Source organism: Pristis pectinata, chromosome 3 (genome assembly GCF_009764475.1).
Source record: "Pristis pectinata isolate sPriPec2 chromosome 3, sPriPec2.1.pri, whole genome shotgun sequence".
NCBI classification, from domain to species: Eukaryota; Metazoa; Chordata; class Chondrichthyes; order Rhinopristiformes; family Pristidae; genus Pristis; species Pristis pectinata.
The window spans coordinates 58,383,364-58,410,218 of NC_067407.1; the positions used below are offsets into that span (position 1 = coordinate 58,383,364).

Here is a 26,855-nt window from a genome sequence, read left to right on the forward strand (position 1 = left end):
ATCACTCTATTGGGAGTATTCTACAGACCCCCCCCCCCCCCCCCCCCCCACCCAGTAGCAGCAGAGATGCTGAGGAGCAGATCAGGAGGCAGATTTTGGAGAGGTGCAAAAATAACAGGGTTGTTGTCATGGGTGATTTCAACTTCCCTAATATTGATTGGCACCTCCTTAGTGTAAACGGCATAGATGGGACGGAGTTTGTTCAGTGTGTACAGGAAGGATTCCTGACACAGTATGTGGACGGGCCAACTACAGGAGAGGCCGTACTGGACCTGGTACTAGGCAATGAGCCTGATCAGGTTTCAGATCTCTCAGTGGGAGAGCATTTTGGAGATGGTGACCATAACTCCTTGACCTTTACCATAGCCTTGGAGAGTGATAGGAGCAGACAACATGGGACAGTATTTAACTGGGGGAGGGGGAATTATGATGCTATTAGGTAGGAACTTGGGAGCGTAAATTGGGAACAGATGTTCTTGGGGAAGTGCACAGTAGAAATGTGGAGGTTGTTTAAGGAATACTTGCATGGGGTTCTGGATAAGTTTGTCCCATTGAGGCAGGGTAAGGATGGTAGAGTGAAGGAACTATGGTTGACACAAGATGTAGAATATCTTGTCAAGAGGAAGAAAAAAGCTTACCTAAGGTTTAGAAAGCATGGATCAAACAGGGCTCTGGAGAGTTAAAAGGTAGCCAGGAGGGAGCTTAAGAATGGACTTAGGAGAGCTAGAAGGGGGACATGAGATGTCCTTGGCGAGTAGGATCAAGGAAAACCCCAAGGCATTCTACATGTATGTGAAGAATAGGAGGATGACTAGAGTGAGGGTAGGACCAATCAGGGATAAGAGGAAATGTGTGCCTGGAGTCAGAAGAGGTAGGGGAGGTCCTTGATGAATACTTTGCTTTGGTATTCACCAGAGAAAGACCTCTATGTTTGTGAGAATGGCATACAACATACTGATATGCTAGGACATGTCAATGTGAAGGAGGATGTGCTGGAACTATTGAAAAACATTAGGATGGATATGTCACCAGGGTCAGACAGGATATATCCAAGGTTATAATGGGAAGCTAGGGAAGAGATTGCTACGCCTTTGGTGACTATCTTTGCGTCCTCACTGGCCACAGTAGTAGTACCGGATGATTGGAGGGTTCCTTTGTTTAAGAAAGGAAGTAGGGATAACCCTGGGAATTATAGACCGGTGAGTCTTACTTCAGTGGTGGGCAAATTACTGTAAAAGATTTTTAGACAGGATTTATGGGCATTTGGAGAAGCATAGGCTGATTAGGGACAGTCAGCATAGCTTTGTGAGGGGCAGGTCATGCCTCACGAGCCTGACTGAATTCTTCGAGGATGTGACAAAGCACATTGATGAAGGTAGAGCAGTGGATGTTGTGTACATGGATTTTAGTAAGGTGTTTGTTAAGGTTCTTCATGAAGGCTTATTCAGAAAGCCAGGAGGCATGGGATGCAGGGAAACTTGGCTGTATGGATTCACAATTGGCTTACCCATAGAAGACAGGGTGGTGGTAGATGGAGCATATTCTGCCTGGAGGTCGGTGACCAGTGGTGTTCTGCAGGGATCTGTTCTGGGACCCCTGCTCTTTGTGATTTTTATATATATATATATATATATATATATATATAAAAATGACTTGGATGAGGATGTGCAAGGGTGGGTTAGTAAGTTTGCAGATGGTACAAAGGTTGGTGGTGTTGTGGATAATGTAGAAGGTTGCTGTAGATTACAACAGGATATTGATAGAATGCAGAGCTGGGCTGAGAAGTGGCAGATGGAGTTCAACCCAGATAAGTGTCAAGTGATGCACTTTGGGAGACTGAATTCGAAGGCAGATCACAAGGTTAATGGCAGGACTCTTAGTAGTGTGGAGGAACAGAGGGATCTTGGGGTCCATGTCCATAGATCCCTCAAGGTTGCCATGCAGGTCGATAGGATTGTTAAGAAGGCATATGGAGTGTTGGCCTTCACTAGTTGGGGTATTGAGTTTGAGAGCTGCGAGGTGATGTTGCAGTTCTTTAGAACTCTGGTCAGTCCACACTTGGAGTATTGCATTTAGTTCTGGTCACCTCATTATAGGAAGGATGTGGAAGCTTTAGAGAGGGTGCAGAGCAGATTTACCAGGATGCTGCCTGGTCTGGAGATCATGTCTTATGAGGATAGCTTGAGCGAGCTAGGGCTTTTCTCTTTGGAGAGAAGGAGGATGAGAGGTGACTTGATAGAGGTGTACAAGATGATGAGGCATAGACTGAGTGGACAGTCAGACTTTTCCCAGGGCAATAATAGCTAAAATGAGGGGATATAATTTTAACATGATTGGAGGAACGTATCAGGAAGGTTTTTAGAGTGGTGGGTGTGTGGAATGCACTGCTGGCAGAGGTTGTGGGGGCAGATACATTAGGGACATTTAAGAGACTTAGCCCCCTAATTTTCTATCATTTGTGTGTCTATGTGGGAGGGAAGGGTTAGATAGATCTTAGAGCAGGGTAAAATGTCAGCATAACATTGTGGGCTGAAGGGCCTGTACTGTGCTTTAGTGTTCTATGTCCCTGGATGACCTCTCTGGTGCTGTGGTGAGCAACAAAGTTGGAGACATAAGAGATCTGCTGCTTGGAAAGATCTGATGAAGCTGGGAGTCAATGTGACCTTGACCTCCACAGGGAGCATTCCAGTCTTAAGAGTGGTTCCCTGCAGTACCTCATTTCTTGGTGATGGCTCCCTTGGAAAACGCAAGCCTGGGAATGCATTGTTTATCAGGAAAGGCCAGGGTAGTGTCCCTTAGGAATCTGTGGAAGGCCGCTACTCAAAGTGACATGTCTTTGCCTCCTGCTCTGTGCTCCCTGACCCACCCTGAGTTGCAAGACATGGTCAGCACATTGCTTCCAATAATATGCTGGGTAAATGTCAAGCATATAAATGCAATTAATCATAGATTCACAGAAACGGGCCCTTTGGCCTATCAAATTTGTGCATGTTATCAACCACCCATTTACATTAATCCTACATTAATCTTTTTTGTTCTCCCAATATTCTCCTGAACTCCCTCCCCCCTCCCATGTTCTACCACTCATCTACACTGGGAGCAATTTACAGTCACCAATTAACCTACTGACCTGTATGCCTTTGGCATATGGGAGGAAACTGGAGCACCTGGAGGAAGCCCACGCATTCACAGGGAAAACATGCAAACTCCACACGGATTGCACCCAAGGTCAGGATCGAACCTGAGTCTGTAGCACTGAGGCAGTCACTTTACTAACTGCGTAGCAATAAAGCTGTGAAGGCAACACTAGACCGAGCATAGCATAATAATGCAGCAATGTAATTAAAATATAAATAAAGGTGATCAACTCATATGGAGAAGCATAGGACCATATTAACTCAATACAAGTTGTACTGATTGAATTTAGTGAGTCTGACCATAACCATTGTTCTGCACTTTCACTTATTCTGAATGAAAGAATGTAATGATTTGTACCTGACCTTGCCACCTTTTCAAAAGAGATGCATGCACCTGGAAATTAAATTGCATAAGTTTTCCTTGACATAATGTAATTAAATCATTTATTTCTATCAGAGAGGCAAAATAACAAAAACATTTCTGGGTCATTCTGTGCTGCACTTAAAATCCAACTGGACACTTCCTGTCCATTCTGTGTCAGGGTCACCTGGGGTGAAGTCATTCCCCATGCATTGCTGCCTTTGAAGCATTGCAGCAGGATTTGAACCACTGTTGTTGGACACTCCCAGGACTGAATGGTCTAAACCCCCCAGCTAAAGCGCCTGGGAGGCAGATAAGGTAATTAAGTACCTAAATTCCTGGCCACCCACCAACACATACATTAGGACAATCCCACCTGCCCTCCCTCCTCAGCCACCATACATGAGTGTCAGTGTTATAAGTTTATTGACAACTTGGTAAGGAAAATTACTAGGCAGACCAAATAAACAGCTGACAGAGCAGAACCACTGTTCTCTGCAGTAGTTCTTGCGCTGTCTCTACACTTTACTACAAGTGGGCCAAACCCTTACACAAATCATGAACGTAATTACAGCTTCCCACTTAGTTGTCCATTGATAGGGAACAGGCACAAAAAGAAGGTTTTTCTGAACCCCATAACCCAGATTGCTAGCTGTGCGAAAGCATTTCTTAATTTCTTTCATACCCTCTCCTAACCAGCCTCCTGGAAGGGACACCTTTTCAAACTTTTATCAAGTTGTTTTTCTGAAGTGTGAACTTGGTCAGTTTGTAAATAATCTTACCCTCCACATTTCTGTACTAAATTGCTCTGTCTGGCAGTCTGGGCTTGGTAATTCTAATAAATGTGGTACCATTATCTTTCAGTTACAAAGATTGTAAATTATTGTCCTGTCAATACTGTGCTTCTGAAGCCTGCCTCACCCTAGAGTGCCAGTGTCCCCAATCTCCAGAGAAAGTCCCCCCAGTCCCTTGCACCCATATGGGCCAATGGACAATCTTCCAAGGCCAGTCTTTGTAGAGGAGGAACCATACAAGAGTTTTCAAACTGTGGCAATGTGCAATGTTTGATTTATTGTGACCAAGTCCTTAGTCATAGTCCTATTCTATCTATGCTATTCTAGTACAGTATTTGGGGTTTACTAGAATTTCTAGGCATTTGGTAACAAAAGGATCAAATATCCTATTGTGATCAAGAGTAGTTACACTACTATACTCCAGGGTAATACCTCGATACTGGTAGTTCTCTAGCAGTGTGGCTTTATTCTGGCAAATAAGAAGTGTAGGATTCACTGGAGTTCATAGTCCTACATATGGAAACAGGCCATTCAGCCTACTGAATCCATGCACACATTTATACTAATTCCATTGTATTCTCCCCACATTCCCCTCAGTCCCCCACTCACCTACACACTGAGATAATTTGCTAACAAGAGTAATTAATGCCAGTGACCCCAGGATGGTAGCCAAGGGACTCTCAAATATAGAAACAGCTACGAGCATTAAATCTCAGTTTCATGATTAAATCTTTTAGGATTTGTTTCTTTAGCTTCTTAGTTGCCAGAACTGGCTTCTATCAATAATGTTACTCATAGGAAAAAATGCTCTTCTAAATGTTTAATGAGCCATTATAAGAATCAGTAGCCATTATAACTCGTGCTCCTGAGTTGTGCTGTTGGTTGATCTCTTATCATAGTTTGAGAAGGATTTTAAGGGATGTGGATCCAAGGGTGATAGATGGAGCTTGGGTACAGATAAACCATGGTCTTATTGGCTATTTGGACAGGTTTGTTGGGCTGAATGGCCTATTCCTCTCACTGTTCCAGGCAGAGGAGCACTTGGAATATTTTAATTGGATTCAGTGTAGCCTGAGAGGGGAATATCAGCTAGAGTTTGCATACCTAACCACAAGCTCACTGAAACATTCCCAGAAGTCTAGCAGTCACTATACTACAGAAGTACTTCACTGACTGTAAAAATGTTCCAAGACATCCTAAGTTTATGAAAAGCACAATTAAAATGAGTTCTTTTTTTTAACCTCATCTAGTTCTTGATTGCAATGAAGAACAAGGATGGATTCAATCAAATGCTGCCCACAGTTGAAGAGTCTGCCCATGGTTATGATGAGGAGTCCTGTCTGAGAATATCAAGACTGCAGGTTGACTCTGGGAATGCACCCCAGCAAGAGGAAAGACTTTGATACAATACGATGGACAAGAGATTGGAAGTAAAAGCATTTGTCTAAAGTGAAACAACATTTGACTGAAATTTATTTTCTGTACTGTTAAGCAATTTAAATATAAGTGCCAGTTCATTGGTAACACAATATGCCTGGCTCTTTCTGTAACCATTACAACAATAATTACCCATACATTTTTAGGGGAGTCTTTAACTCCAAGAACAGCTACAGGATTATGTATCATCGCCTTTACTTCAGTCAGGGAGAAAACTGGCCACAAGACCTGATGAGTAGTGATAGAACAGATGGCTATAAGGTAGATAAGGAACTATTTTTGTTAAGAGGAGAGATTTTTTTTAAAAAAAATGAAAACTATGGTAAAATATGATTGGTTTGTTCTTCCCCCAAAGCTCCCAAGTTAACCTGTTGAAAGAATGGGGCAGATTTATTCACTGGGAGGTATTGAAAAATGGCTTCCAGGGTGGGTCTGTCTACCCTCACTACTGGAAGCAGAGGTGTCCCTCACTTTTATTTTTTGCTTTCATCCTTCTGTTACAATCTGAGGCAGTGAACTACAAAGAGGATTGCATCCTAATAAACTTTATTATCGTGTAGGTTTAAATCCTTTTAAATCCCTTTCAGTTCAAAGGAAGGCTGGATTATTGGGCCACTATAATCCCAATGAATTTGTTAGGATTTAGTTGGTTGAGAGTGACCAGATGGCAGGGTACATACTGTCTAAATCCTTGTTAATTACTGGCCATGAACACAAGTGGGAGGGAGGACTTAGACAGGATATCTGATGCAGGCTTTAAACAGCAGGCTTGAAAATTATTCATCCTGGCAGTATTCATGTTAACGCATGGGGTATTGTTGGATTGGATTCATGTGAGCTACTGATGCTGAATTTCTACTTCTTTTCGAAGTGCTGTGGGATAATAAGTGTCCTGGCAACCCAAGGTAGATAACATAACAAGCAGGTGTTCTATGAAACCTTTGAGGCTCATGTTGCTGATACTTGCTCCTGTATCTATTGAAGCTGCTGTAATACCTTGGAGTTGGCAACTAGGGACTGCTTATAGAACCACAGATTTTGTCAGTGACCCCAGGGAACTATTCACATGTGTCAGTGTTGTAATGTAGAACAATGGATCAGGGCTTACACTGCACTCCTTGCACACTGTTAGCTAACCAGACTTAGGCTATATCAGTATGAGTGGAAGACCACCTGGATAAACCAAGAGCATTAGGTCCACTGCCTGTGAAACAGGCAATTCAACTAACTGACTGAATTCAACAAGAATGCTAGTCACATGTATATGTGTGAAAATAAATTATATGATGTAAACACTGAATAAAATCATGTAATCACACTCCAGAAGTTTTTTAAATTTCAAAAATAGACTTCATTCATAATAAAAAAATATATACAAAGGAAGAAACAGGGCAATGGAGTAAACTTTTAAAGAGCAAAAGAACACACAGACAAATGTAACACCATTGCCACTCATGTGGCTCCCTGAGGTGATGCACCTTTCATTGTTCGAGGGACTTCCCCACCTGACTCAGCCCCTCCATATCCTGCAGCAGAAGGAGCCTAGACTGTGGTCCTTCCCCATAAAGCCTCAGCACTGGCTACACCGAGCTTCAGTGCATCCCTCAGCATGTACTCCTGCAGCCTGGAATACGCCAGTCGGCAGCATTCCCTTATGGACATCTCGCTGTGCAGGAAGACCAACAAGCTTCAGGCAGACCAAAGGGTGCCTTTCACCGAGTTGATGGCCTTCCAGCAGCAGTTGATGTCCGTCTTGGAGTGTGTCCCCGGAAACAGCCCATAGATCAGAGAGACCCCTGTTACGCAGCTGCTGGGGATGAACTGGGACACAGACACTTGCATCCTTCTTCGCACCCTCTTAGCAAATCCACAGTCTGCAAAGAGGTGGGTGACAGTCTCTTCCCCACTGCAGTCATCCCAAGGGAAGCATACAGTGGGGGTGATATGTCGTCTGTACAGGAAGGAGCTGACTGTGAGGGGCCCTCTCACCACCAGTCAAGTGAGGTCTTGGTGCTTGTTGATCAGATGGTTTGGATCAGTTGCTCAGGGAAGAAACCCACAGAATCCATAGTGTCCCTGTCCCGCAGTGTCTGCAGTATGTTCCACGCTGACCACTGCCTGATGGACTTGTGGTCAAAGGTTTTTACTTGCAAGTACTCTTCCACAGAGGACAGGTAATGCGGCAACGTCCAGCTGACTGCGATGTTGCACGGTAATGGGGCCAGACCTATCTTCCACAACATCAGGGACAGGTAGAACCTTAGCACGTGGTGACACTTGGTGCCCACATACTTTAGATCCATACATCACCTGATACAGCCACGTACGAAGGTGGTCATCAGGATGAGGGCAACGTTTTGCCCCTCTTCTCTGAGACGTGCAGCGTGACCCATCAGACTTGCTCCATCTTGGACCCACAGATAGACTGGAAGATGACCTGGGTGACTACCAAGGCAGAGAAGCGGGGAACAGGCCACACCTGCTTCAAGTATAGCAGCATTGAGAGCGCATCGCACCTGATAAACAAGTTCTTCCCGGTTACTGACAAAGAATGCCGTTTTGACAGACCCAGTTTTTGTTTTACCCTCCCAATCCACTCCAGCCAATTACACGCCTCAGCCCCTCAGAACCAGATCCCCAGCACCTTCAGGTAGTCAGACGTGACGGCGAAGGGGACATTGGATCGGTCGGGCCAGTTACTGAAATTCTTTTTTTAGACGATTTTACTATTTATTTTCAAATTATGTACAGCCTTGCTTCAAATTCTTGATGGGTACAGCATCACACGAATCCTGTGCCCAATAGCCTTTGCGGGCAGGTTACTTCTGAACTTGGCACGGACCATGCCACTGTTACCATGAGAACAAGTCACTTTACCTCCAAATAACACGAGTTTTATTTGGTTTACCGCCAGGAGTGACAGTATTGTTCTTTGCCTTGTATACATGCACATATTTAACCCAGGTAAAATTCTGTTTCATCACGGCAGTAAATGCCCTCAATCTTTAGTAGAGCTGTATGCTGTCTTTGGTTTCGAAGGCCATGTTTATAGCCAGTAAAAACAGCTTTGCACCACAATCTTCCAGGCATTGCGAGTGCGCGCCAGGCAGCCAGACCTGTCTGCCCTAGAACACAAGATGGAGGAAGAGGGGCCAGTTACCGAAATGGTGATGCAGGCAACACACACCTTCTGTAGCAGGACCAGAATGGAAAAGGCTGGGTGAGGAAGAACCAATAAGTGACCACATTTAACAGATGTGGAGTGAAACCAATTAACTGCATACAATCTGAATCCTTAAGATTCTGACTGAGGAGCAGGGAGACAGTAATCTTTAGGACCCCATGGTTTCACTTCTAGTTATATAAGTGCAGATAGTCTTTTGCGTGTTGCAAGGTTGCCTGGCCAACCTATAATTAATGATTCACTGAACACAGGGGGCAGCTCACACTACCTTAGATAACCTTCCTCTTTTGGACAGGATCAGCCCGTATTGTGACAAAAGCCAATTAAGCTTGAGACGTCTTGCTCCTTACCCACGGATCATTTAATATCACAGGAAGTGAAAGACAGTGGGCTTTTTCTGAAAGTCCATTGAAAGGTATGTGTGGAGCAAGACCCAACAGTGATTTTGTAAAATATTACATTGCCAGGTGTTGCAAGAGAATCAAGTAATTTTGAAATGCTATTGCTAGTGTAAAGTGCAGCTGCTAACATGTTTATTACGGGCTACACATCAACGAGGGGATATTTTTTAATCTGTTAATCTGTGTTTGGCTCTTTCATGATAGTTTGCTATTTTACCTTGTCAATGAAAAGAGCAATATTTGTGCCTGCATATATATAGCATTCTCAAAACATCTGTCACATCTTGTTTGTCTAGATGAGTATTTTGAAAGCACAAATATCATGCCTATGGTTATGGATTTACCCTATTTATTCTTGAATTTCTGAGTTATACTGACTTTATTTTGGTAAAATTTATGTGAAACACTCTTATTTAAGGTAAAGTCAATGGTCATGTGCAAGGAGAGCTTAGTGTTTCAGGTGACTGATAATGTTTTAGTTGTGAACCTAAGGGACATTGTTTTTGATCCAGTTCAGGCCTTCTTACATTGCTTTGATTGAAACTTTCACAGCTGAACAACAAGTCATTCCCTTTATGAGTTATTGCTTTCCTTCAAACCTAAACACTACAGTGTCCATACAAGTTTAATTCCCTGTACTGCAGTCTGTTCACTGTTTGAGTCATAGAGCCATACATCACGGAAACAGGCCCTTGGTCCCAACTCTACCATGCCACCCAAGATTCCCATCTAAGCTAATCCTATTTGCTCATGTTTGGCCCCATATCCCTCTAAACCTTTCCTATTCATGTACCTTGTAAATGTTGTTAATGTACCTGCCTCAACCACTTCCTCTGGCAAGCTCATTGCATATACGGACCACCCTCTTTCCCTCTCACCTTAAATGCATGTCCCCCAGCATTTGACATTTCTACCCTGGGAAGAAGATTCTGACTGCCTACCCTATCTATGCCTCTCATCATTTTATAAACTTCTATCAGGTCGCCCCTCAACTTCAGCTGCTCCAGAGAAAACAACCAAGGTTTCTCCAACCTTTTTCTGGAGAATTTCCAGCATCTTCTAACTTTTTTTCTTCGCAATTCCAACACTTGCAGTATTTTTGTTTGCGTTCCAATTAAGTGCCAGCAATTCATAGTAAGCGTTAGATGTCAGGCTCCTTACATGACTCAAGAAAATCAAAGGGCTGCAAATGCTGGAATCTAGATGAAAAACACAGTGATGCTGGAGGAACTCAGCAGGCCAGGCAGCATCCGTGGAGAAAAGCAGGCGGTCAACGTTTTGGGTCAGGACCCTTACACAATTCTGAACATGTGATATTGAAGAGTTATCAGAACAATTTGTTGAAGGCAAACAGTAGCACAGTGGCTGAGAGTTTTATCAACACTGCTGTAAAGGTTAGTTAATCACCTGATCACAGCAAGCCTACAAGTACACAGATCACAAGCCCATGAGTTAATCACAAGCCCACAGGTGTTTTAATCACAAGCCCACATGTGTGTTAATCACAAGCCCACATGTGTTAATCACAAACCCACGTGTGTTAATCACAAGCCGACATGTGTGTTAATCACAAGCCGACATGTGTGTTAATCACAAACCCACATGTGTGTTAATCACAAGCCCACATGTGTTAATCACAAACCCACGTGTGTTAATCACAAGCCGACATGTGTGTTAATCACAAACCCACATGTGTGTTAATCACAAGCCCACATGTGTTAATCACAAACCCACGTGTGTTAATCACAAGCCGACATGTGTGTTAATCACAAGCCGACATGTGTGTTAATCACAAACCCACATGTGTGTTAATCACAAGCCCACATGTGGTTAATCACAAACCCACGTGTGTTAATCACAAGCCGACATGTGTGTTAATCACAAACCCACATGTGTGTTAATAACAAGCCCATATGTGTTAATCACAAACCCACATGTGTGTTAATCACAAGCCCACACATGTGTTAATTACAAACCCCACCGTGTGTTAATCACAAGCCAAACATGTGTGTTATATCACAAACCCACATGTGTGTTAATCAACAAAGCCACATGTGTTACATCATAAACCCATCGTGTTGGTAATCACAAGAAAGCCGACATGTGTGTTAATCACAAACCCAGCATGTGATGTTAAGCACAAGCCCATATGTGTTGAAAGTCACAAGCCCACAACTATGCTGTGTTAATCACGAAGCCCACATGTGTTAATCACAAACACAGCGTGTGGTAATCACAAGGCCAACATGATGTGGTAATCACAAACCCACATGTGTGTTAATCACAAGCCCACATGTGTTAATCACAAACCCACGTGTGTTAATCACAAACCCACATGTGTGTTAATCACAAACCCACATGTGTGTTAATCACAAGCCCACAACTGTTTTGATTACATGCAGACTGCCAGGGAATCCCATGCCGCACAAGCCTCAAGACCTGCACCAGGGATATCGGGTAAGGCTGCAACTTGGTTTTGGGATTGTTGCTAAAGAGAGAGCAATGGGTGCTGGAGAGGGTAGTGGACTGGGACTGCTGGGTAGGAGTCTGAGCAAGGATTTGGCTGCTTGACAATAGTCATAGGAGAGGAGCTGAAATCATCAGTCTTGAGTTGGGGTGATGGAGAAGCTGTTATGGTCGGTCAGTGGCAGGGTTGCTGCTTGGGGTTTGTCAGATGGGGGAAATCAGTGGTTGGTTAGTGGAGAGATGGGTCAGCTTTGGAGATTGGTGGCTGTGAAGGAGAAATCAAGTGAGGCTCATCAGATTGTGGGTTGCTGTGGTGAAGAGGAGAATAATAAGGGTCAAAAGAAAGACAGGTAAATTACTTAAGGATATCTAACTTAGATGGGTATATAGTGCTGGCCTTTAAGTTATACAGATATGTTGGAAGCCTCTTTCTGCAGGAGGGACAAATGCACTATTCATACCCAACAGAAAATCTTGTAGGTAGTGTCCATGCATGCGTTACATGATGTTGGGTAACACTGCATATGTCCACAATCCTGCATGCATTGGTGCCAGGATCAAAAATTGCTAATTTTGCAACACATGTGTTTAGCCCTGATTTCTGCAAATGTTCCCTTTTCTCTTAGACATCACAATGTGCAGCATACAAAAATGAGGCAATACCTGATCCAACTTCAAGGCATAATTTCCCTGGATAATTTACAGAACATTTCCAAGACAGCCTCATTAAATTCCAGCTGCCCGCATGAGCAAAAATGATATGGATTGAGGTTTCATGGGTACAAGCCAATGATTAACAGTTTTATTATCTTGAAGTCCTGGTGATCTGTGGATTGTCCAGAGACACACAGCTAAAGGGGCATCATCCTAGTAATAAAGGGAAACGTAGCCCGTGTTATCTTTATTATAGAGTTACACATCTAAATTATGAAATAACACTGTTTCATATGTTTGCAAATGGTTAACATTTTGTGTGAAAGTAGAACAAACTTCTACAGATTCACTGTTGAAAGTATCCTGACAGGTTGCATCATGATCTGGTCTGGCAATTCCAACGCATGGGAATGCAAGAGGCCGCAGAGTATAGTGGACACAGGCCGGTCCATTGCAGGCAAAGCCCTCCCCATCATTGGCAGCATCTACAGGAGGTGTTGACTCAGGAAGATGACGTCCATCATCAAGGGGACCCACTATCCAGGTCATGCCTCTTCTTCCTGCTACCATCAGGCAGGAAGTACAGAAGCCTGAAGTCGTGCAACATCAAGTTCAGGAACAGCTACTTTCCTACAACCATCAGGTTCTTGAAACAGCCTGCACAACCCTATCCCTACCTCAGCAATGGAACACTACAGACCACTTCTTGCGTTACCATGGACTTATCTCTGATTGTGTTTTTTTTTGCACTAATGTCCTTTTTTGCACAGTTCTGTTTCTCTCTCCATTGTGTTGGATAACTTACGTATAATTTGTGTATAATTTATATTCTCTGTGTTGTTTGTACCTACGTGCTTCTGATGCTGCTGGGAAATGAGTTTTTCATTGTATCTGTACCTCACTGTGCACATGATAATAAACTCGACTTGACTTGACCACTTTAAACAGGAACCTCATGAAAATCAAAGAGATACTGGAGCAGATTTGCCACATAGACCTCAAAGGTTCAGTATGATGGCACTTAAAACCTGGACAAGAAAACTATAGAACACTGGGTGTAGCTGTAGCAGAATCTCAGACAGTTCCTGACCACCGGCTTGCTAAAACTGACTGATGGCTTTAAGTTTCCAGCTATTTACTGTATGTAGAATATGCTTCAAAAGAGATTTCAAAAATCTATTTTTCTTTGGAAGAACGAACTTGAAGGCAGATCACATGGTTAATGGCAGGATTCTTAGCAGTGTGGAGGAACAGAGGGATCTTGGGGTCCAAGTACATAGATCCCTCAAAGTTACCTTACAAGTGGATAGGACAGTTAAGAAGGCATATGGTGCACTGGCCTTCATTAGCCAGGGGATTGGGTTCAAGAGCCGAGAGGTAACATTGCAGCTCTATAACACTCTGGTTAGACCACACTTGAAATATTGTGTTCAGTTCTGGTCACCACATTATCGGAAGGATGTGGAAGCTTTGGAGAGGGTGCAGAGGAGATTTACAAGGGTGTTGCCTGGGTTGGAGAACGTGTCATGAGGAGAGGTTGAGGGAGTTAGGGCTTTTCTCTTTGGAGTGATGGAGGATGAGAGGAGACTAAATAGAGGTATATAAGATTATGAGAGGCATAGATAGAGTGGACAGCCAGTATCTTTTCCCCAGGGTGGCAATGGCCAATACTAGAGGTCACCCATTTAAGGTGCATGGAGGAAAGTTCAGGGGAGATGTCAGAGATAGGTTTTTTACACAGAGAGTGATGGGTACCTGGAATGCACTGCCGGGGGTGGTGGTAGGGGCCGATACGATAGGGTCATTTAAGAGACTATTAGATAGGCTCATGGGTTAAAGAAAAATAGAGGGTTATGGAAGGTGAAGTAGAGAGGGAGGTAGATTGATATATAGATTTATACAGGTCAGCACAATATCGTGGGCTGAAGGGCCCATACTGTGCTGTACTCTTCTATGTTCTGTGTTCTAGTTATGCAACAGATGTGCTGACTACAGTTCATGATGTGAGGGATGTGAAGTGAATTGGAGAGAGGTACATACAAGTACACAAACAAGGTGTTCCATTCCTTAATGGAACTAAAGCCAAAGTAACCGCAGTTCGTGTTAAGAGAAAACATGAAAATGAATTGCAGGAACCTGACTTCAGTGTTTGACCGACTGCAACATGTGTCAAAAGCACTTCCTCGCAGTGAATAAAATAGAAGATGTAGGAAATAAACAGTGGGCGAGACAGCATCAGTGGAGAGATGAGCAGAGTTATTGTTTCAGATCAGAGTCTAACCAACTGACAGCATGTCCTGGCTTTTGTATTTGAGATTTCCAACATTTGCAGTGTCTTCCTTCAGTACTCAAAGTAAATACCAACAGTTCATGATGAGCATTGGAATGCAGCACCTTACATGCCTCTGGATTTGTGTGATGTTAAGAAGTCGTTTGATATAATCTTGATTGAGCAACAGAAGTTGATATGTTTCTGTCTCATGGATACATGTAGGTTGTACCCATTCAATTACATTAAAGCAACCCCTCTGAGGGTTGGGGTCATGGCTGAGGTGTTAGAGAAGAAGCAAGGGGCAGAGGATAAAAGTAACTCAGTCATAGAGCCTGCCTGCATACTTGCTCTTCCCAATACCAATATTTAGGATACTGGAGGAGGGAATAAAATGTAAGGTTTCCAAATCAGCTGATGATACGAAAACAGGTAGATGACCAAGTTGTGATGAGGACAGTGATTCAGCACAGGATGCAGACAGATTAAGTGGCAAAAACCTGATGAATGGAATTTAACATGGGGAAATGTGAGTTGATGCACTTTGGTAAGAGAAATCAAAAGGCAGACTGTTATCTAAATGGAGAGAGAGTGCTCATGAGTGAAGTTCAGAGGGATCTAGGTTTTTTAGTGCATGATTCACAAAAGTTAGCAGGCAGGTCCAATAAGTTGTTAAGAAGATAAATGGCATTTTGGCCTTTATTGCAAGGGGGTTGGAGTTTAAGATTTAGGGAGGTTTTGTTACAGTTGAAGAAATTGTTGGTGAGGCCTTACCCGGAACACTGCAAACAATTTTCGTCTGTAAAAATGGAGGCAATCCAAGGGAGATTCACTGTGCTAATTCCTGGGATGAGAGGGTTGTCCTCTCAGGAGAGGCTAGATATTTTGCGTTTGTATTCCTTTTAGCTTGGAAGAATGAGGGGTGACATTATTCAAACCTATAAAACACTAAAGTGGCTTGACAGGGTAGGTTGTTTCCACTAGTGCAAGAGTCATGAACAAGGGGAAGTAACTACAAAATAAAGGGCTGTTCATTTAAAACCCGCGCATAGAAATGTCTTCTCTCAAAGGGTAGTTAATCTCTAGAATTCTCTACCTCCGAAGGTGGTGGAGGCTGGATCATTAGGTATACTTGAGGTGGAGATAGATAAATATTTGAAAGATTGAGGAATTGAAGGTTAAGGGGAACTGGCACAGTTGAGGTCAGCATAGATCAGCCAGGATCAGGCAGAGCATGTTTGAGGGGTAGAGTGGCCTACGCCTGCTCTTATTTTCTTGTGTTCTTGTGAAATGGAGTCACTATACTGCCCTCCTTGAAAACTGGACTCTGGGTCTGTCCCTTCGGTTGTCCAGCTGAGGGGAGATGCTGAATAAGTGTTGGCCACTTTCCTGATGCCAATACAAAACAGCTAAATCTGGTCATTGTGGACTGGGAAATGGACACTAGTCTGTTCATAGAGTCAAATTGAAAAAGGACAGGAAAAGTATCAGGGATGCTTCAAAATGTACAATAAAGAAGTGCTCATTATGAGTCTTCACATATCTCTCCAGCAAACAAGCCAAAGGATAATTCATGGCCAATTTCAGAAGACAAAAGATTGGGTAGATGGTCCTGAGCCTTTCTGTACAGACAAAGGGTCTAAACCCTGAAACATTAACTCTCTCTCTCTCTTTCAACAGATGCTGCCTGACCTGCTGAGTGTTTCCAACATGTTCTGTTTTTATTTCAGATTTTCAGCATCTGCAGCTTTGTTTGATTTCCAGTCCTGAACCTCTGGTAGCCACCACCACGTTGTGGGTCCTTTGTGGCTTCTCTGTGAGCAGCAAAAGGAAGAGCAGACCTCTTGGCATTCTGGCATCTACAGACCAACCAGAATCCTCCAACCCTGCCGACATCTTCATTAATCCAGTGTTTTTCATATCCATCTTTAATATTTTGTTACAACCAAATTCATTAATAATCTCAACATTACAGGAAACATGGAACAGTACAGCACAGGAACAGGCCCTTCGGCCCACAATGTCTGTGCCGAATGCAATGCAAAATCAAACTAATCCCTTCTGCCTGCACATGATCCATATCCCTCCATCCTCTGCATATTCATGTACCCGTCTAAAAGCTTCTTAAAACCTGCTTTCGTATATGTTTCCACCACCACCCCTGGAAGCTCATTCCAGGCACCCACCACTCTTTGTATAAAAACCTTGCCCCACACATCTCCTTTGAAATTTCCCCCTCTCTCCTTAAATGCACGTCATCTAGTATCAGATATTTCTACTCTGGGAGAAAGATCCTGACTGGCTATCCTATCTATGCCTCACATAGTTTTATAAACTTCAATCAGGTCTCTCCTCAGCCTCCGATGCTCCAGAGAAAACAAGCCAAGTTTGTCCAACTTCTCCTTAAAGCTCATACCCTACCTCTTCTGCACCCTCTCCAAAGCCTCCACATCCTTCCTGTAATGGGGTGACTAGAATTGCACACGATGCTCCAAGTGCAGCCTAACCAAAGTTTTACACAGCTGCAACATGTCTTCCTGACTCTTGTACTCAATGCGCCGACCATTGAAGGCAAACATATCATACCCCTTCTTTACTACCCTGTCTCTTTGCATAGCCACTTTCAGGGAACTATGGACTTGGACCTCAAGATCCCTCTGTACATCAAAGCCGTTTAGGGTGCTGCCATTAACTGCATACTTTCCCCTTACATTTGACCTCCCAAGGAGCAACACCTCACACTTGTCTGAATTAATCTCCATCTGGCATTTCTCCGCCCACATCAGTAACTGATCTATATCCTGCTGTATTCTTTGACAAACGTCTTCACTGTGCACAACTCCACCAATTATTGTGTTGTCTGCAAACTTACTAACCCATCCATCCACATTTTTGTCCAAGTCATTCATATATATCACAAACAACAGATGTCCCAGCACAGATCCCCGCAGAACACCATTGGTCAAAGACTTCCAGACAGAATAAAACACTTCCACCACTACCCTCTGTCTTCTATGGGCAAGCCAATTCTGAATCCAAACAACTAAGTTACCATGGATCCCATGCTGCTTAACCTTCCAGATCAGCCTACCATGAGGGACCTTATCAAATACTTCACTAAAGTCCATGTAGGCAATACCACTGCCCTACCCTCGATAATCACCTTCATCACTTCCTCAAAATCTTAATTAAGTTTGTAAGACATGAGCTGCCATGCTCACTGTCCCTAATTCGCCCACACTTTTCTAAATGTGAGTAAATCCTATCCCCCAGAATCCTCTCCAGTAGTTTACCTACCACTGATGTGAGACTCACCAGCCTATAATTTCCTGGATTATCCCTATTTCCCCTCTTCAACAAAGGAACAACACCGGCTGTTCTCCAGCCCTCTGGGACTTTGTCTGTGGTTAAGGTGGATATAAATATCTTCATCAAGGCCCCACCAATCTCCTCTCTTGCCTCTCTCAATAACCTGGGATAGAGCCCATCAGGCCTTGGGGATTTATCCACCTTAGTGCTCTGCAAGAGACCCAACACCACTTCATCTTGATCTCAACACGCTCTTGCATATTAGTATACCCCAGACTGATCTCCCTATCCTCCATGTTCTTCTCTTTGTTTAGTACCTCGCCCTCATCCTCTGACTCCAAACATAAATTCCCTCCTTTATTCTGGAGTGGTCCTAACCTCTCCCTATTTATCCTCCTGTTTTTACTGTATATATGTAAAATGCCTTGGGATTCCCTTTAATTCTACTCGCCAAGGACATTTCATGGCCCCTTTTGGCCCTCCTAATTCCCTGCTTGAGTTCTTTCCTGCTTTCTTTATATTCAAGCTCCATGTCTGATTTCAGCTTCCTAAACCTTACAAATACTTCTTTTCTCTTTTTGACTAAATTTACAACCTCTCTTGTCATCCAAGGTTCCCTTACCTTGCCATCCTTGCCCTTCCCCCTTACTGGAACTCGCTGGTCCTGAACTCTGATCAGTTGGTCTTTAAACGACTCTCACCTGTCAGATGGGACTCACCTGATTAACTCCCCCCAGTTCCAGTCTAAGAATGTTGTAATTTGCCCTGCCCTGATTTAGTACTTTCCTGCAAGGTCCAAACTTATTCTTATCCATAATATTTTAAAACTTAAGGAGCTGTGATCACTGTTTCCAAAATGGTCTCTCACTGAAATGCCAGTCACCTGATCAGGCTCATTTCCCAATAGAAGGTCTTGTATGGTCCCTCCTCTAGCTGGACTATCCACATACTGTTTTAAGAAACCCCTTAGATGCACCTTACAAATTTTGCCCCATCTAAGCCTCTTGCACTAAGAAACCACTAACTACATCACTTAATATTTATCAGGAAGTGCAACAAGCTTTATCCCCTCACTGAGGTTGATGTTTTTGTTTTGTTTGTTTTTTTTTAAATGCAGGTCTCTCTCCATTCTCTCTCTAGCCAAGGTGGTGGTCTGGTTCCCGGACACCTGTCCAGCTGCAAGTAAATCATGTTCCTCATCAGTCAATCCGGAAAGATTTTATAGGGACTTGAGGGGAAACTTTTTCACACAGAGGGTGATGCGTGTATGCAACAAGCTGCCAGAAGAAGTGGTTGAGGCAGGTACAATAACAACATTTAAAAGACACTTGGATAGGTACATGGATAGGAAAAGTTTAGAGGGATATGAGCCAAATGCAGGAAAATGGGTCTAGCTTAGATGGGCATCTTAGTCAACATGGATAAATTATGCTAAAGGCCCTGTTTCTATGCTGCATAACTCTATGGCTCTGTGTGCTTGTAGCTTTTCTGTGAAAGTTCCTCCAAGAAGTCTAATTTCTGATGGTAGAGAAGAAAAACTGCATTTAGTGATGTACAAAATTCAGATAGGACTTCACAGGCTGAATGCCCCCACCTATCTAAGGGGTCTAGAACCAGGGGTCACAGTCTCAGAGTGCAGAGTAAAACATTTAGGACTGAGATGAGGAGAAACCTCATCACTCAGAGGGTGGTGAACCTGTGGAAGTCTCTACCATAGAAAGCCGTGGAAGCCAGGTCAATAAATATATTTAAGAAGTTGATTGATTTTTAAGCCCAAAGACATCAAGGTGTATGGGGAGAGAGCTGGAGGACAGTATTGAGACGAAGGATCAGCCATGATTGTATTGAATGGCAGAGTAGGCTCAGAGAGCTAAATGACCTACTCTTGCTCCTAATTTCTCCATGTTTCTGTGACCCACGATGACTGACGCATGCCAGATTTTAGCTGAGGAGCTTGAAAGTGTCTGGACTAGTTTCCCGACATTTGTCAAACAATCCAGAAATGACCATGAGAGCGTCAAATGGGAAATCACTTTTACGTGAGATTTTCATGTAAAAAAACACATGGAATTGTGTTCATTTCTGGGCTACTTTGCTCTAAAGTCGAACAAATTCACAAGTTAGCATTGCAGATACTGTGACTGTAGAGACTGATAAACTCCAAAGGAATGGCCTCACCCATGCCAGGAGGTAACATCAGGAGGATGACCAATGCATTTTCCTCTTATAAGGGTCCTCTCCAGGTTACAGCGGGGTTCCATTCCTGAGAACTGTTCATAACCTGAAATGCGTTGCCTGGTAATATATTTAAATAAAAATATAGACCAGCCAAAGGCAATGTGTATTTCAACCAGGGTGCTTAACCTCAACCATTCAGATGTTGCAGTGAACCAAGCTGCCATGTGACAGAACTTGCCTGCAGTCCTGCAGGAGTCAGCAAATTCATCTCGCCAGTCTTTCAGACGCTTGTTCATACGTACAGATGTACGTAAATTGAGAGTTCGTAATCTGGGGAGGACCTGCATCCTACACTGCAGCAGGGCCATTGGAGCAGAAAGTCCTGGACACTCAGTTTGCTGCATGTCCTGTCATCTCTAAAGCCAGGCTGCTTTTGAAGTAAGCCTTTGCTGAAACCTGGTAGTAGTCACCAGGCAGCTCTTGAAGGAGAGTTGTGAGTCTCATGCTGTAGGGCTGTCGAGAGCCCTTAATTAAATTAGCTTGGAGGAGTGTCACAGCAGCTCCCAGAGGGCCAGACACCATGACTAATCATTACCCTCACAGCACAGCATGCATGACTTCAGTTGTCTTGTTAAAGGAATCCTCCTGTCACTTTGAAGGGTTCTGCAGGACACCTTTGCCATGTTCACTGACTTGTTGCTCAGCAATATGCTGTCAACATTTCAACGCTGCAACTAAAATCCGATGTGTCAATTTGAACTTGGCAGAAACCTGACAGTGGTTAATCAGCTACCATTTATACACCCTGCCTGAATTCCTTCTTCATTGGAATTAATTGAAAGCAAATTTGGCTGGAGTGTACAGTGGACAGCCAATCCACTGCTCCAACAGTTAAAATCCACTACCCAGTAGCCTTGTGGTGATTTAAAACAGAGATTGTCATAGCATGCATTATCTCGGCAATGGACTAGTAAACTTGACTGGTGATTTAAGTTCAGGATTATCAACCTTCAATGGATATCTGGTGTAAAAATGTTGTGCTTGTAGCTTTCAATCCTTTGGGTAATGCAGTGACAATCTACTTCCTTCCTTCCTTGAATTTTATGCACACACTGTAGGAGCAGGGTGTTGATTGACAGGCTCCAGGGAAACCACATTCTGAGCACGCACATGAAAGCACTTTAAGGGCGGTGCTGTGCTCCATTGCTACCAAGTGAGTAGGATGCAGAATGAAGAATGGCACTTGTGTGTCCTGCAAATCATCTTTCATGACAGAATTTGAGATAATCCTCCTCCTACTTTGCTTTCAAAAAGTAAATTAAACGTCAAAAGCCTCTGCTACAATTCTCCTCTCCCCCGAAGGTAGAGCCCAGCAATCTCACATTCCATCAGCAGAATAAGGTTTGCTTGAGCCAGCAATCAGTCATTGGCTTCGGCGGGAGATTTACTTTGTGTCCTCCTTCCCCTTCCACCATTTGTAGACAGGTCTTTCTCAGGCATGTCACATGCAAGCAATCACAGGCGTGTTGCTCATAAAATGCTCTGCCTCTGTAACATCACTGCAACGGTGATACCAACTTGTACTAGTGGTTTCAAAGAGATAGCAATTGGAAAATATATTGAATGCACTTAAATGGCTGGAATGAACTGATTGAAAGCGTGGTGGCAGCAACTTGAATCGTGACTTAGAAAATGGAATCAGACTGTAGGATTGGGAAAGGGAACTTCAGAGGACTGGGGAGAGTGAGCATAGAAATGGGGCTAACTGCAGGGGTGGCCTCCGCAGATCTTGCAGTCCTTAGTTAAAGCTTGTGTGAAGTCTTGGATGTGAAAAACCATGAAAGGTGAAGCCAAGGGTACTCTTCTCTGCTTGGAAGTATTCTTGGAGGTTGTGTCATGTTTCTCTTCAGTGGCCCTTGTTGGTGAAACAGCCTTTTCCCTCCCTCCAATGTCAGTCGAATAAACCAAACGGGCAGAGAAAAAGAAATTAAAAACAAATGTGTATAATTTATGTTTAATTTATGTTTTTCTTGCAAATGTTGTGCTTGTGATGCTATATGCCTGTGATGCTGCTGCAAGTAAGTTTTTCATTGCACCTGTGCATACATGTACTTGTCCATATGACAATAAACTCAACTTTGACTTTGAAATGCCACCTTTTCATTTCTTGAGTTCCTCACAGATGTTAAACCTCTTAGTCAGCTGGTAATCCTTAGTGACTCCAAGAGATCCCATTGCAGAAATAGGCACACGGTGAAGACTGCATTTATGACAAACTATTCTGAAGGTAGTTAAAATTCTGCCAGACTTTGGAAGAAGGGCTACACTTGAAAAGTTGGCCAATCCATCTCCTTGGCTTGGAATTCGCTTCCAGTTTTTCAACTTACATCTAAATGAATTGAAGGGGGTTTCTCAAGAAATGGAAAGGATAAAAACTTATCTCTGAAAACAAAACCTAGGGGCCATATAACTGGAGGTATTTAAAGAGGTAGATAAAATTTTGAAAGATCAGGGAATTGAGGGCCATGGATAACTCACACTGAGAAGATCCCTAGAGCATATTAGCCATGATCATATTGAATTGTGGGGTCTTTCCCTGCTACTTATAACTGTATTCATCACCCAGCATTTGCTTCCATTGCCTTCAATGCAACTGAATGTGTGAAGTTCAAATTGAAGTAAAAATTAATTTCTCTCCCAGAAAACAATCTAAACTGCAGATTTTCCATTATTCTGCCCAACAGATAATGCACTTGTATCCTGTGATGTAAACTACTCTCAATAGATTAATGGCACAATTCAGCTTTGTAAATGTAGCATTGCCACGACAGAACTTCTCACTCAGTTAACCTGTAGACTATTGAGTTTCAAAAGAAAAGATAATTTATTCACAGCCTCAGTTCCCCCCTCCACCCTCCCAAAGCCACTGAAACAGGTTTTCAATGTGTAGACACTATTGTAATGTAGGAAGCATTAAATTGGTATGAATGTACTCTGTGGGTGTTGCATTGAACTTTTAAACAGTGGGTGTCTCATCATCTCACTGTGAAATGCGCATTACGTTAACCCTATCAGTTTTTCTGCAGGTTGGTGGATGGAAGATGGAGACCAATGAAATAAAAACTGAAGGAGTCCCATTGAGGTAAAACTCAAATATTTTCTTTTAATTAAAAATAAAAATTGATTATATTAGCATCACAGAAACAGAAATCAAAAATGTCTATTTCCCAGACAGGACAGAAAATCTAGTAAAATTCCTTGATATGTTGCCTTAATAGAATACCAACACCAGGAACTGAAGGTGGGCAATTGATTTCAAACCACTAAAAGAAGGAATGGGGCAAATAATAAATGATTACTTGGAGATTAGCTTGGGATTCTGTGCGGAGAGTCATTCACTCCTTATTACTATGAATATAGCTGATTTTCTTTCAGTTTTAATGCCTGCTGGAGCAGTTCGACTTGTATTCAAATAGGGATATCCTGAGATCTATCCCCCAAGGTTGCTTCCTTCAAAGGAAGCCGCAAAGGCGGGTGGGATTCTTCCAGCTGCAAGAGAAGCCCTATCATTAGCAGCTTTAATGCTTTTGATTACATCATTACTTGTGTCTGAAGGAAGATTTTACTTTGATATAGTGCCTTTGCAGTCTCAGGATGTCCAAAAGCACTTTATCACCAATCAGCTTCTTTCTGAAGTGAAGTTATGATATGGGAAACATGGCAGCCAACTTCCCCACAAATAGCAATGAGATAATAACTAAATAATCTGTTTTAGTTGTGAGACTATTGGATGCTTGAAGAAACCCATCAGGTTTACTAATGTCCTTCAGGGCCTACATGTGACTCCACACCCTGCGCCAATGTGATTGATTCTCAATTATCCTCTGAATGTCTCAACAAGCCACTCAGTCAGTTCAGGGTGTTTAAGATTAGGCAATAAACATTGGCCATGTTATCGACACGCACAAGAAATTTCTGTGGGTTGCCTCATTCTTCTTTGAATATTGGAAAGGGACTTTTTATGTTCACCTGAGAGGATAACCAGGGACTTGTTTTAACATGTCCTCTAAAAAGTCATCACATCTGTCCCTTAATACTGAACCAGACTATCAGCTTAGATCATGAGCTCAATTTTCCAAGAGCTGAACCCACAAGCTTTTGATAGAAGAAAAAAGTTTGGAGCTGCTGAGTGATGGTTGACCCCTGTCAGACGATGTGAGTTACAAATCAGCTACTGTTCCTCTACCACCCTGTACTCGCCCTAATGTGGTACTGTCACTGACTAGCAGGCAATGTGCCAGAATGGCAAATTTTAAAGTGCCTATACTTAATATTATTTAATACTACTCATGACCTGTCAAAATTAAAGTTACTGTGTGTTGTTAGTTCAGGGGTTACCAAAAGTCTGGCATTTTGACCAACCTTTGGATGCTGTTCATTACCATTTAAGGGGTCCCAGTACAAACACACACACATTAAAAGTAAACCTTCCCCTTCAGGCTTGGACCATTGCACAGGTTGGGACAACTTGATGCTTACGAGACATCAAGGTGAGTGATTTGCAGTTAGTGTGAAGCCACCATACTAAGCCCACAGTGGAACTTGTTTTGTGAAAGTCACCTCTGGATCAAGCAGACCTGTGCAAAATTAGTGTTCCTAAATGTGCTGCATGTAGAATTATCCATCGAGTCCACCACATTTGGGAAAAGGATGTTTCTAAGGTGGGATCTTACTGGCTGGTTGGAAATGGTTCACTATAGTCACTTGAAAAGTGCAACTGTCTACAGTTTGGCAACAAACAGTCCGTAGTTACTTTATCCGTGATGAGGGGAACAGAGACTACTGTGGGCAAGTCTACCTGCTCCTGGGAAGAAAGTCCCAGAGATTCTGTCTCCTTGCCCAATTTTCGCACCAACTGTCATCAGGCTGATCCAATGAACAGCAAAAGAACAGCAAAGTCTGGCCCTAGAGACTTTTTTTTATTTGGGATAGGTGCCCATTTACCTTTGCAGAGTTTGGTGGTATTTTTGGAGTCAAGCCTCGTAGACCACAATGTCCCAAAGTGTCTTCTCAACCAGCAGTCCTTAGCAAAAGCAATGGTGCGTTATCATAGAGGGATTGAAGTCTTGGTATTTTATCTTTCTTGAGTGAGCAAGTCAGGGTGTAAAATTCTAGATTTGAAATTTCTTATTTTGTGATCAAATGTCCCCAGAATTGTTCACTTACAGGTGACCCTATGGAAATGGTGGTTTCCTCAGCTAGGATACTGATATTCTAAATTATTTCTAATTTGAGAGCTTCTGTGTCTACGAAAGATTAATCTGGGTGGAAATATATATCATTGCACTCCCTGTGGCCTATATAGTCCCTGTCTTCACTTCATCAGTTCTTTTCCCTGCCATATTGTACACCAACGGAGGCAGAAGTGAACAAATACTTCCATTTCCGCCACCGAAACTTCATTTTGAAATAGAGATACATGGACAGGAGACACAGAGCAGACAGGAAATATAACAGAATACACAAGCCAGTATCCGTGCGGGAGAAGCTCCTCCCCAGCAGTCTAATCCATTTCTTCTTAGCATTGACTTGATCCCAACCCCCGACCACCCAATTCTGCAGCTTCTCCCTAGACTCCTCGGACTCATCAATGGACTGTAGGTGCAATTGGGGTCCGTGGTATCTCTTGTTCGTCAGGCTGGTTCTCTTGTTTTCAGCCCTGTCCTTCAAAGCTGGTTTTTTGTATTGTTCATTCACAAACGAGTCCAGGTCGACAATATCTTCTACCTCCATTTTAGCAGCACGTTTCCACTTGACAAAAGTCCGCTTTTGACTCCTGATCCTCCTCACAATCATTGGGTTGACTTGTTCTTCCTTCATCACTGGCGGCTCCGTGCTTTCTTCTTTTTCTTCCCTGCCCTGGTCTTCTCCTTTGTCTTTCTTCTCATCTTCTTCTGGGCCAGACTTCTCTTGGTCCTGCCAAGTATCTTCTCTCACCTTCTGCTGCCTCTTCAGGAGTGCCTCCTCCTCTTCCAGATAACTGTAGTCTATGTTATCTGGAGAAAAATGTACATAGAAGAAGTTCAACACTGCATCTGTAATCCACATATGGCGTCCATTGACCTCATCGTGACACTCCACACACATGTCTGGAGGTGGCCACTGAAGCTTTGGGAATTTTGGATCCTCACTTCGTGCACCTAAGGGGACACGAACAAAACAAAAGGAAATTCAATTATACATACAATGCAAAATTCAGCGACTTCATTTTTACACATTGGAGTTAGGACACAATGTTTAGGGCTGGTGACCAGGACTCATATAAGAAGTCCAGGTACGATCTCCGGAAGGGCATTGTGAGTGCAAAGAGACAATTTCGGACTGAACAGGAATCACAGACGGACACTCGACAGCTGTGGCAGGGCTTGCACAATATAACTTCCTGCAACGCGAGATTGGGTAGCTTAAGTGGCAATGATCCATCACTCCCGGATGAGCTCAATGCCTTTAATGCACGGTTTGATAGGGAGAACTATGACACATGAGCCCCCATATCTCTGGATGACCCTGTAATTTCACTCTCTGAAGCCAATGTCCGGGCATCCTTTGCGTCCGGACGGGGTACCTGGCTGAGTACTAAAGATCTGTGCAGACCAACTTGCTGG

General features: G+C 43.1%; 1 protein-coding gene and 1 pseudogene across 1 annotated transcript in view; both read right to left on the reverse strand.

Annotated features, from left to right (window-relative positions):
• Positions 1-8,434: 8,434 nt before the first annotated feature.
• On the reverse strand, positions 8,435-8,859 carry LOC127568527 (60S ribosomal protein L35a-like; annotated as a pseudogene).
• Positions 8,860-23,327: 14,468 nt separating this feature from the next.
• Positions 23,328-26,855, reverse strand: part of qsox1 (quiescin Q6 sulfhydryl oxidase 1) — a 120,607-nt gene continuing 117,079 nt past the window's right edge. Inside the window, 1 exon segment of the mRNA XM_052010852.1 lies at positions 23,328-26,390. Coding sequence (XP_051866812.1) covers positions 25,573-26,390 — 818 coding nt within the window. The 3' untranslated portion in view covers positions 23,328-25,572.